The sequence below is a fragment of the Nicotiana attenuata genome, chromosome 7 (assembly GCF_001879085.1).
Source record: "Nicotiana attenuata strain UT chromosome 7, NIATTr2, whole genome shotgun sequence".
Classification (NCBI taxonomy): domain Eukaryota; kingdom Viridiplantae; phylum Streptophyta; class Magnoliopsida; order Solanales; family Solanaceae; genus Nicotiana; species Nicotiana attenuata.
In genome coordinates this window covers 101,294,706-101,305,801 of record NC_031995.1, presented here as the reverse complement: position 1 = coordinate 101,305,801, position 11,096 = coordinate 101,294,706, and the positions used below count along the sequence as shown (strand labels likewise).

The 11,096-nt window shown below is 37.1% G+C and overlaps 2 protein-coding genes across 5 annotated transcripts; both read right to left on the bottom strand.

Annotated features, from left to right (window-relative positions):
- Positions 1,116-2,844, bottom strand: LOC109229586 (40S ribosomal protein S23). Its single transcript, XM_019395082.1, has 4 exons — positions 2,738-2,844; positions 1,713-1,868; positions 1,492-1,618; positions 1,116-1,397 (listed from the first exon to the last, which is right to left on the bottom strand). The coding sequence occupies exons 1-4, from the start codon at positions 2,740-2,742 to the stop codon at positions 1,257-1,259; spliced, it is 429 nt and encodes a 142-aa protein (XP_019250627.1). The 5' UTR covers positions 2,743-2,844; the 3' UTR covers positions 1,116-1,256.
- On the bottom strand, positions 4,560-10,740 carry LOC109229585 (interactor of constitutive active ROPs 2, chloroplastic-like). Of its 4 annotated transcripts, none has more exons than XM_019395077.1 (5): positions 10,537-10,740; positions 8,732-8,833; positions 7,555-7,735; positions 5,074-6,677; positions 4,560-4,853 (listed from the first exon to the last, which is right to left on the bottom strand). In XM_019395077.1, the coding sequence occupies exons 2-4, from the start codon at positions 8,749-8,751 to the stop codon at positions 5,094-5,096; spliced, it is 1,785 nt and encodes a 594-aa protein (XP_019250622.1). In that variant the 5' UTR covers positions 8,752-8,833; positions 10,537-10,740; the 3' UTR covers positions 4,560-4,853; positions 5,074-5,093. The 4 variants fall into 4 exon arrangements, with proteins under 4 accessions (XP_019250622.1, XP_019250623.1, XP_019250624.1 ...); XM_019395078.1 differs by having other exon boundaries at positions 10,558-10,740; XM_019395079.1 differs by lacking the exon at positions 10,537-10,740 and adding an exon at positions 10,167-10,468.

The following is an 11,096-nucleotide window of genomic DNA, read 5'->3' as shown; positions in this document are numbered from 1 at the left end:
ACATGTATGCCATTGGCAAAAATAAAAATGAAAACAACTAAAATACTTACTAGAAGAATCTACTTAGGATAGGATCTAATACACAATATTCATGCGTGATGGAAAGATTTGAATATATATATATATATATATATATATATATATAGTAGGTTAACACCATCCCCCATTTTTTATTTTCCTAAAATACTCATGAGTCGTACTCCGGACCCGATCCTCGATTACTAACCCTTGACCCCGACCCCTCGAATGTCGACCCCGACCCTCGACTCACCGTTCCCATACCACGATGCTCGATCCCGAACCCTGACTCCAAACCTCTCATCCCGAACTAGACCATGATCCTCGATCCCCAAACCCCTGACCCCGACCCCCACCCCCGACACTTGACCCTCGACAAACCGCGACCCCCAACAACTGACCCCGAACCACAATCCCCGATGCAGAACCGTGACCCCATTCTGTCCCCCGTAGTATTTGCCTAAAATATATGTAAATGCTTTTGGTATAATATTTTCGACTAACCAAACACCAGAAAACAAGTAAGAAAACATTTTCCTTCCTATCAAGGGTGTGTGTAAAACATCTCTAATTTTTGCATGTTTGGTTAGCCATTTTCCAAGCTGACGCCAGTCCCGGGGTATCTCTCCCAATTTTAGCGGAGGAATAATAATATTTACTAGCAATTCCCATTAATTCAAATATATAGTATATATGCTCTACAATACGTTTGATTATCCATCAAAAAAAAGAATCTCTTTATTTGTTTCTCATTTCAGAAGTAAAATTATTTCTAAAACTTCTTAGCCTGTTCTGCAAGTTATTTTACTCGAAGATATGAGGAAAAGCTCGTCATGATTGAAAACTACTTTTATGATTAGAAATTATTTTCTTTGTCGACGAAATATTAGAAAATATTTTTTCTTACTCAGCATACCAAACACCAAAAAATATATAAGAAATCATTTGTTTTCCTACCCATAAACACACCCAACAGTTGGACCAATTTTAGATTCCTCCACATCAAATAATAACCAAAGATGACTTAACGATGATCTAAGTGCATAGGCAAAAACACAAAGAATCAACTGGAGGCCACAATTTTTTGGGAAAGGAGGAAGAGGTAAATATGAGAACTCAACAGAAATGAACCAAAATTCCAGTACAATAACTAGTTAATAGTAGTTCACAAAGTAAACTCAAGATAGCTAAAAGTCCACTACACACTCGAGAGTATTTTGACAAAAAAAAGAGGCAACTTAGGATCTTGGCTTCTCCTTCTTCTCCTTGAAGAGAGCTAGGAGAGAGACACCAGAAACCTTCACCACCTTGAACCGGACTCCGGGAATATCTCCCACAGCATGACCTTTCCGACCAAATCCAGCAATCAACACTTCATCCTGCAATATCAAGGATCCAAGTTAGCACACCGCGAAACTGAAAACACTCTTCACACTTCAGTGAATCAAGAATACTTGAAAGCAAAAGACTCACATTTTCTTCAATGTAGTTCAAGCAACCATCGTTAGGGACAAAGGCAGCAATCTTCTTCCCATTTTTGATGAGCTGAACCCTAGCACATTTACGAATAGCAGAGTTGGGCTGCTTAGCCTCAATACCTCTGTGAACGCATTTTAGCAACTTGATTGGTTAGATACAATTTACATGTTTGACGGATAACATAAGCAGTAAAACTAGTGTCAAGATAAACCTACATCTTCTCAAGCACAATTCCTTTGGCATGGGAAGATCCGGCAAATGGCTTCTTCCATTCATTACCAAGATGTGACTTCTTGTAGGACTTGTCAGCCCACCTTTGTCTTCTGCGGTGGGACTTCAGCTTGCGTCCAGCTCCCATTCCACGTGTCTTCCTGTAATTTTACCGACATCAGGAGTCATTTAGTAGAAATATACAATGCCTATGCTTCCCACTAGGTTGTTACTCAACATTTGGAAGACAAAATTGTATGAAACTGTATCAGAAATGAAGTTCATAGACAGTTATCTTCTACTTATACCCAAAGTCATGAGAGCAGCTTAGAACTTGATCCTTAATTCGAGAAGCACATCAAATCTCTATCAATTAACTCATGGCACTATAAGATGTTCCTAATTTTTGCTCATCAACTCATGGAAAAATTCTATTTTCATCTCGTTTACTCACATAAAAACTGCTTTAAGCAACAAGAAAGTAAATCATCAACTTTCTGCGAAATTACCCGCCATGACACGTCCATCACACATAAACATCTGTTGATAAGGGTTGTGTCCGTGCAAGCTTGAGAGGCACCCGACTATTCCACCGGTTACCTCCGCCCTCTCCACCAGATCCATCATACATAAATTTTCCATGCCCAAGTCAATTAACCAACACCTCAATCCTAAACTAGCCGGAGTTACCTATATAAATCCGTTGTATCTATTCCCCCTCTATTTTAGGTCCATCTCATTCCAACCATTACAAATTACAACTACTATCTGCTTCTAGCTATCATATTAACTCAATTTCTCAAAATCCAGCAACTTGCTCAAAAATAAAATCATTCCCTAAGATTTAATTAACAAATAAGAAATAATCTTTTTCGTTCAGTCTACTCCTACAATAGCATCATTTGGACATGACAAAACAAATATTAGAACTAGGAATTTGGTTTTTTTTTTTTAAACATTTTAAATGCATCAAAGAGAAACAATGTAGAGTGAAAAAAATTGGAAAGCAAATTTAGAGCTTAGTTCATACCCCATGATTGCTGAGTGAAGAGGATTCCGACTTCAGACTAGGGTTTGAGATGTTGAAGGAGATAGGACTCAGCCGCCTAGCAAAACCCTAAAATATAAGAAAAATCATTTTGTAGGGGCCGTTGGGTGTTTATATACAAGAGGGCTGGATTTTGGGCTTCCTGAAATTGGGTTGTATTGATTGGGCTGGTTAAATTCCTGTCAAAATGGTATGGCATAGCCATTTTTACATGTGGTTATTGAAAAATAGCCAACGTTTGTAAAATTATTGAAAAATAGCCACTATTTATTGCGGAACTAAAATCTAGAGCCCGTTTGGATTGGCTTGTTTTAAGTGCTTTTAAGCTCAAATAGTTTTTAAGCCATTTTGTAGTGTTTGGATAAAGTAAAAAAGTGCTTTTAAGCACTTGTTTTTAAGCTAAAATGACAAAAACAAGTCAAAAGCCAAAAGTTAGAATTTCTAACTTATGGCTTAAAAGCTATTTTGGCTTTAAGTCACTTAAAACAAGCCCATCCAAACGGGCTCCTAGACGAAGTACCCTGCTGAAATATGGAAAGTTCATGGTGTTGGATTACGGAACTCATGAGTATAAACTTACAGTATATTATGTTGGAACTCCAACAGTATGAATTCCAGCACATTATGCTGGAATCTCATGTGTAAAAAGTTTGAACTCCAGCATATTATGCTGGAATTTTTCTAGATTTTTAAGGATGTTTTTATTAAAATTTTTTTCACATGAAAAAGTGGCTAAATTTTATTTAATTTTAAAACTATAGCTAATTTTCAATTAGCAGTTGTAAATCTGATTTTTCTAAATTTCTTAGATCGTATATTCAGGCATAATCTAGGTTTGAAATAATATGTTCTTTCTTTTTTCTTTCTTCGTTGTTTTTTTATTTTGTTCATAGCGGATCCAAGAACTTAACTTTATGGGTTCAAAATTTAATTTATGGATTAATAAGTTAATTTATATAGATATTCCAAAGATTTTGCACAGTATATCAACGGTTTGTATGGAAAGTTCTGTTCCTATAATGTTACACCTCCCCCTGAATTTGTTAAAATAAATTGGTTGGTTTGTCATTTATTTAGAATTGTCAATACTTCTCTTTTATTTTACAAGATCCTTGTAATTGGTACTCTATTTAATATTGGTTTATGCTTGAAAGTTTCTTAGTTAGCAAGGATTTAACCAATTATTAGTAATAACATTTAGCCTTGAGTTGCAGCATGATCTATTAATTTGACTTCTCTCTCATGTCATAGACACATAGAACTTTGTTCAAAAGAAAAAATCCAATTAAGTAGACCTCTGAATAAATACTTCCTTCCATTATGCAAATGGACTAAGAATTATCACCTAAAAGCAAATTATGCATGTACATATATATACACTCTTGATAAGAGGGGACGAAGGTCGAGAATTAGGATTGTAAGTTAATACTTAGTAGGTAGTCATACGTCTTTCCTTTCCATAGTAGTAGTAGTATTTTGCATTCTCTTATTCTTGGATTTATAGTACTATCTATTGTTTCTTTTGCTTCAGCTATCTCACTATCTTACTGTTGTGCTGCTTCTTTTCCTTTTCATGCTTTTTTCGAGCCGAGAGACCATTAGAAACAACCTCTCTACCTTCACAAGGTAGGGATAAGGTCTCGTACACACTACCCCGAACCTCACTTGTGGGATTATATTAGGTATATTGTTGTATATGTACTACATGAACCACCAAAAAGGCTTTGTTTACCACCTTTTTTTTTTCCTTCCTTTTTTTTTTTTAATGGCTCCAATCTTGACATAATAAAGATACATCAAAATGCCATTTTTAACATGAAAATCCTTGAAGCAACAATAGAGCAAATTCTACCATTAATCATCCCTCTTAGGTTCATTAAACTTACAAGAAATGGTTGGAAAAAACAACAGCCTGTCTCTGAAAATACCAATTGCCATACAAACTGAATTTTTAAAAGAGATTAAGCTCTTACTATTTCCTAAACAAACCTACCAATATAGGCAGGTGAGATCATACAAAGATCATCAATTTCCAAACAGCTATACAAAAATCTGCAAAAGAGATTCGTTCCGCGAGGCCATCAGCTCAGCTACAGTCCTGAGAAGGAAAGTAGTAGTTTTATTAACAAATACTGAAAATTGTTTACGCGATTAAGATTACTGGAGAAATGGAACAATCAACAACAACAACCCAGTGGAATCCCACTGGTGGGGTCTGGGGAGGTAGAGAGGCTGTTTCCGAAAGACCCTAGCTCGAGAGGAAGAATAGAAATATCAACAACAGGCAAGAAATAGAACAATGATCATGTGAAAGCAACCTGCATGATAGGAGCATTATTTACTTCTGGCCCTTTTTTAATAAAACACCAATTCTCTTCAACATGTTGTTATTCTTCTTCTTTGGCGAGTCATCTTCCAAGTCATCCAAAAGTGGAGAACCAAGCTTTCCGCCTATAGTGTGGTAGTCTAAAGAACCTGTTCTCTCGACATATTTCCCATTATTTCCTGTTGTAAGCATTGTAGCAGCTGCTTCAGCAGCCTTTCTCCATTGATCGCATTGCACTTTTAACCTCCTCAGCTCGGTTTCCATATCTGAGTTTGCAGTCTGTGCTGCATCCAACTCCTCAGTGACCCGTGCTACCTTTCTACTGCTTCTATCTGCTTCTTCAGTCAAATCCCCCAGCTTTATCAAAGCCTCTCTTTCTGCAGTTTTCGCTGCTTCCACTAAGGCAAGTGCCTCGTCGCTCATTTTGGTACTCTCTGATTCCCTCTTTCCGATCTCTGACTTCAGCACCTCATTCTCCTCCATAAGACTCTGCAGCTCATTCTCTTTGTCTAATAAATTTCCTCTCAGATCTCCCAAAATTGACTCTGATTTCTTCAGTTGAGCAGCTAATTCAAACTCTTTATCAGCTGAGTGACTTAGCCCCTTATTTTCATCTGAAATGTTTAGCAGTTCAACTTCTTTGTTCATCAGTTTTTCTTTTAGATCTTGCACTTCAGATTTTGCTTCATTTAATTTTGCCTCCCATTCAGCCTCCCTCTGAATTGATTCAGATTTAGTGCGCTCTACTAGCTCGTAAGCACTTCTTATTTGCAAGGTGCTCTGGATGTATTCTTCCTGATACTTCCTCTCGGAAGCCTCTAAAGCAGCTCTTAGTTCACTTACCTCAGCTTTTAGTTCATCCGCTTCCACAGTTACGCCGTTTCCTTCTGCAGCTACAGAACTTTCTGAAGACTGGAGTTTGCTGACAAGTTCCTCCAAAGAAGCCACTCGATCCTTTGATTTTTCCAACTCCAAAGACAAGGTTCTGCAGGCGTCCATCGCTTTCAGACCTTCAGAACGTAGAGTATCCTCGGTCATCTTGGACACTTCAAGCTGCATTTGAGCTTTACTCACTTCTTCAAGTGAACAAGCCTCGGATTCCTTGCTATCATTAAGCTGGTTTCTCAATTTCTCAGCCAACGTAAGGGTCTCCTTAAGTTCAAACCTTAAGCTTTGAATCTCAGCGTGAGCAGACTCAGCATGATGAGCTTGAGTGGCTTCAGAATCTGCCACTCGGTCCAGCTGAATTTTAAGTTTCTGAATTTCATTCAAGGCAGATGCCAAAGCAGCAGAGTCCAACTCGTGCTGCTTCTGGATAGCTTCAAGCTCGGATTCCCATGCTCGGTCTCGATCCTGTGAGATCTTGCGCAACTCCAGCAGTCGAGCTTCCTCTGAATCTGAGAGCTCAAGTAGCTGTTTCTTAGAATCCTCGAGCTTTTCTGACATGATGGCGAGCTGCTTTTTGGCTTCATCGGCATCCTGTTGAGCCCTTTTCTTCAATGATTCAGAAGAATTAAGCTGGTCTTTCGCCTTCTTCAGCTCCTCTTGGAGTTGAGCAAGCTGGGCTTCCAGGTCGGACACTTTGCTTGGACGCTTCTGTATTACACAAAATAAGAGCAATGAGCATCACACTAAAACTAGGTACCTTTAAGTAGGAAAAGAACAAAAGATTAGGAAAAGTACAGCTCGGTGCACTAAGCCTCCGCTATGCGCGGGGTCCAGGGAAGGGCCGGACCACAAGGATCTATTGTAGGCAGCATTACCCTGCATTGCTGCAAGAGGCTGTTTCTACGGTTTGAACCCGTGACCTCCTGGTTGCTAGCAAATATTGTGAGTGCCTTGGACAAACAAGTAACTGAGCAAGAGAGTTTCTTCACTGACAACAGCGACATACAAAGGCCATGAAATATGGGAAGGCATCGTGCGTCAGAAGCAAAGGGTTGTGCACGTACCGAAAGAAGATAACAACCCCAATCACTTTTAACCAATGTAATATGTTAAATCAAGAATGGACATGATAACGACAAGTCTTTTTAGCATGAACGGCGAGCAAGGATCAAAAGCTTATTGGGAGTGACATACTTTACCTATATCCTAGTACTACAACAACAACAACAACAACAAACCCGCTGTAATCCCACAAGTGGGGTCTGGGGAGGGTAGTGTGTACGCAGACCTTACCCCTACCGTGTGCAAGTAGAGAGGTTGTTTTCGACAGACCCTCGGCTCAAGGAACTTTATCTATATCCTAGTAGACATAACTATTTGTAGATTTTCTCTTTGAGTAAGACCAAACATTTTTTTTAAGGATGGTAACAAGAGGAATACCATACATATTGTGACAGAAAAGAAACAATTTCAGTTGTACCAATTAGTCAGAAAAGCCATTTAAGAAATTTTGACATTCCAAGCATAGTCATAAAAGCCAATTGAGAAGCACTGAATATCCAAGCTTAACACATAACACAATTACCTCTATCACTGGACTCCGAGGCGACCGGCGACCAACGACTTTAGGACTCCTGTCTTTAGGTGTCCTGGTTGCTGGATTTGGAGATGAAACAGAATCAGCATTTGAACCCGGAGCCTTGAGTTTTCGAGTTGTCTTTGGTGTAGCAGGAGATGTCCTTTGTGGCACCTCCACAGAAACAGTCCTTCAGCAACACGGGAGAAGATGAACAAGATAGTCAAACAACTATTGCAAACAACAACAACAAACTCATTTTAATCCCACGAGTGGGATATGGGGAGGGTAGTGTGTACGCAGACCTTTCCCCTACCTCGTGAAGGTAGAGAGGCTGTTTCCGATAGACCCTCGGCTCAAAGGACTATGGCAGATAATAACCTAGTTCTTAAAAGACGTGGATCAATACAGGCTCACAAATTAGCACCAATTTTTTTTTTAATGTACGTCAGTTGTTTCTGCGAAAACTTTACCACTGGCTTCTTTTAGAGCACAATCAGCCTTACTGCTGTTCTATTTGTTGTACCAATATGTTACAGAAGTTTCAATGTTAAATTTGTAAGATGATCAGCCATCAAATATCTAAAAAACTGCAAGATGATAGATGCAATATTAGATACTAACGTAACGCTTTAACTTCCTTCGTACAGGGTGACTGCACATAATTTCTTTCCCCATGCAGAAAACGTTGATCTCCCGATCTTCAACATTCATAGCTTGTGAATTTCTCAGCACAATTCAGTTATGAGCATTTTGATAATATAATTCTTGAATAAGTTTGCCTTAGAACGTAGAATCATAGACAACTGTCAATAACATTATACCTTAACTATCAAAAAAAGAATCATAAACCACTGTAGTAACTCTTACTTAAAGGACCACTGAGCTCTAGACAAACAGCTTCCACCGACTTAGTAGTCAAGGACTGTGAACGAATGCATTAAAAACTAGAAGGCAATAATTGAACATGAAAACCTATAGTTGATAAATTATTTAGTTGAAGAACTCTCGAACTGATAAATTTATCTACATTTACCAAATGACTAACAAACCAATGTTCCGGTCCATGAAGAGAGAGGAGAATAAGAAGAAAAAAAGCAAGGTAATTGAATTATCTGCAAGAGATCAAGATATGCAAAATAAGAGGTCATAAACAACAACATGGATGAATTAGAAATAGTAATACCTTGCTTTTGGTGTCTGCATATTAACTTACTCTCAGCAGTAAATGTAGAAATGTGAAAAACTGAATGAGCTTTGTACTAAAAGACCACCTGACCTACAACACCTGAAATAATTCAGAGGATTCCTTAGCTGAGAAAGAAATTGTAATGTATGTACATATGCAAAAGACAAATAAGGGTTCATTACTAATCTGTAAACTTTAATCCACATTCAAATTTGGAAATAAAACTAGACAAAAAACACTGTCCCTTCAAAGAAACTCCAGATAAACTACCTCCACTCCACCAACCAAACCTACAATGGAAAAAGAAGAAACCAAAAAAAGGACCAAAAAAAAGATAATGGAAAAAAAAAAGGAAAAAGAAAAGTTGCAATCAAATATCATTACTTAAGCCAGATATCCACTTTTTTCTTTTTCTTTATCTTTACTCCTGTTCTTACACCGTATACAAATAACATCTTTGGGACAACATTGTTCATAAGAAAATGACATTTGAAACCACAACAATAACAACAAATACAGTGTAATCCACAAGTGGGGTCTGGGAAGGGTAGAGTGTAGGCAGTCTTTACCCCAACCTTTAAGAAGGCAGAGAGGTTGTTTCCGGTAAACCCTCAGCTCAGAAAAGATAAAAAGAAGAAGTAACAACAAGCAAACCAATCAGAAAACCGAAGCGAAAATACAAGACTAACACTGAGTAGTGCAATTAGAAAACCGAAGCGACATTTGAAACCACATTTCAACAAATATCTCAAAAGTGAACATAAAACATAGTAATCACCATTCACCAATGACTTTTTTGAGACATAATCAGATGAAGTGATTTCCAAACTTAGGAATCTTTCTTATTTTATATTGTCTTGAAACACATCTGAACTATAAAGAACCTACTTTAAAATTTAGGCAAAAAGATTGAAATAAACCCGAAAAAAAAACAAACAAAGAAACAGTAAAGGAAAAACATTTCTTTTTTAACTAAACAACATTAGTACAAGGATAAAGCAGAAAAGACAACTGAGAACCCGTGAAGATACCAAAAAAGACAACAGCTGCAACAGCAAAACAGGACCATTTAACTCAACTCCAAAGCAGAAAATTCATGTTTTTCAAGAAGAAGAAAGTTAGTTGGGCTTTGGATGCTTAATCATTTTCATAAACTAAGTTCAACTTTCCATTTTTGGGTGAGGTTATATAGATCTAAAGAAACTAAAAACACTTCATTTTAAAGCATTTGAGTTTTTGGAAACAGCCTCTCTGCCTTTCGAGGTTCGGAGTAAGGGTGCGTACATCCCACCCTCTCCAGATATCACTCTTGGGATTACACTGAGTTTGTTGTTGCTGTCGTTCGTTCAAGCCAAAAAATCAACCCACATTGTAAAACAAAACCAATATTTCCTCAAAGATGGAAACTTTATCAGAAAAGAAAACAACCCACATGAGAAATCAATGTTCTAAGCAAATACGAACTCTTAGGCCTCACTCGTGCAATTACACTGGGTCTGTTGTTGTTGAAGCCAAAAACTCAACCCACATTGTAAAAGAAAACCAATATTTCCTCAAAGATAGAAACATTATCAAAAAACGAAACCAACCCACATAAGAAATCAATAGTCTAAGCAAATATAGCTACATTAAACCCATGAATACATCAAAAAGATTCAAACTTTAATAAAATAACAACAATAACACATCTAGTATATGAACATTCTTAGATAAACCAGAAAGATAAACTCAAGTTTTCTAGTAAAATACAAACCAGCAGCTAATAATACTATTTTTTTTTTTTAAGAAAAAGAAAAACTCACTAAAGCTCCAAGAAGAAGTACCCTAGAAAGAGGAGAAAGAAAATGAGGTGAAGAGCTCGAGGGGTTAGCTTATTTTTTTGCATACAATAAGCCCTGAGAAAGAGAGCAAGTAGCTTCAACTCAGCTCTATGCTGTTTCCCAAGACACAAAACTCTGTTTATTTTTTTCCTCTCTTCTTTCTCTTCCTCTATGTAGTTTTGTTTTTGTTAGTTATACAACTTAGAAACCAAACAAGAAATACTCTTTCAATATCATGTAATGTACTTTATTTTTTTAGAGTAAGAGAGCAACTCGGTGCACAAGGCATTAATTTTTAAAAAAAACTTACCCTATATCTCGTGTTTACATGGGTTGTGATGTACATAATTTATCCTAATGCAAGTATTATTGGCGGCTTCCACGGCTCCCCTTACTTTATTTTTTGGTGTATAACGGAAAAATGACTCTATACTTTTAATTTAAATTTAAACTTCTTGTTTTATTGTTAATCAGATCATTTATAATCATAAGAAAATTTATAACTTATTTTAGAATACAAATACAAGGTTCAAAAAAAATTA

What these genes read in the sequence shown, in the direction of transcription:
- LOC109229585 (XM_019395077.1), bottom strand. Translation starts at nt 8,751, where the DNA reads ATGCAGACACCAAAAGCAAG. An exon ending in ATGCAGACACCAAAAGCAAG is followed by an intron (nt 7,736 to 8,731) that starts GTATTACTATTT and finishes GTGTTGCTGAAG; the next exon opens with GACTGTTTCTGTGGAGGTGC. An exon ending in CTCGGAGTCCAGTGATAGAG is followed by an intron (nt 6,678 to 7,554) that starts GTAATTGTGTTA and finishes TGTGTAATACAG; the next exon opens with AAGCGTCCAAGCAAAGTGTC.
- LOC109229586 (XM_019395082.1), bottom strand. An exon ending in GGAATTGTGCTTGAGAAGAT is followed by an intron (nt 1,619 to 1,712) that starts GTAGGTTTATCT and finishes ATGCGTTCACAG; the next exon opens with AGGTATTGAGGCTAAGCAGC. An exon ending in TGAACTACATTGAAGAAAAT is followed by an intron (nt 1,398 to 1,491) that starts GTGAGTCTTTTG and finishes TTGATATTGCAG; the next exon opens with GATGAAGTGTTGATTGCTGG.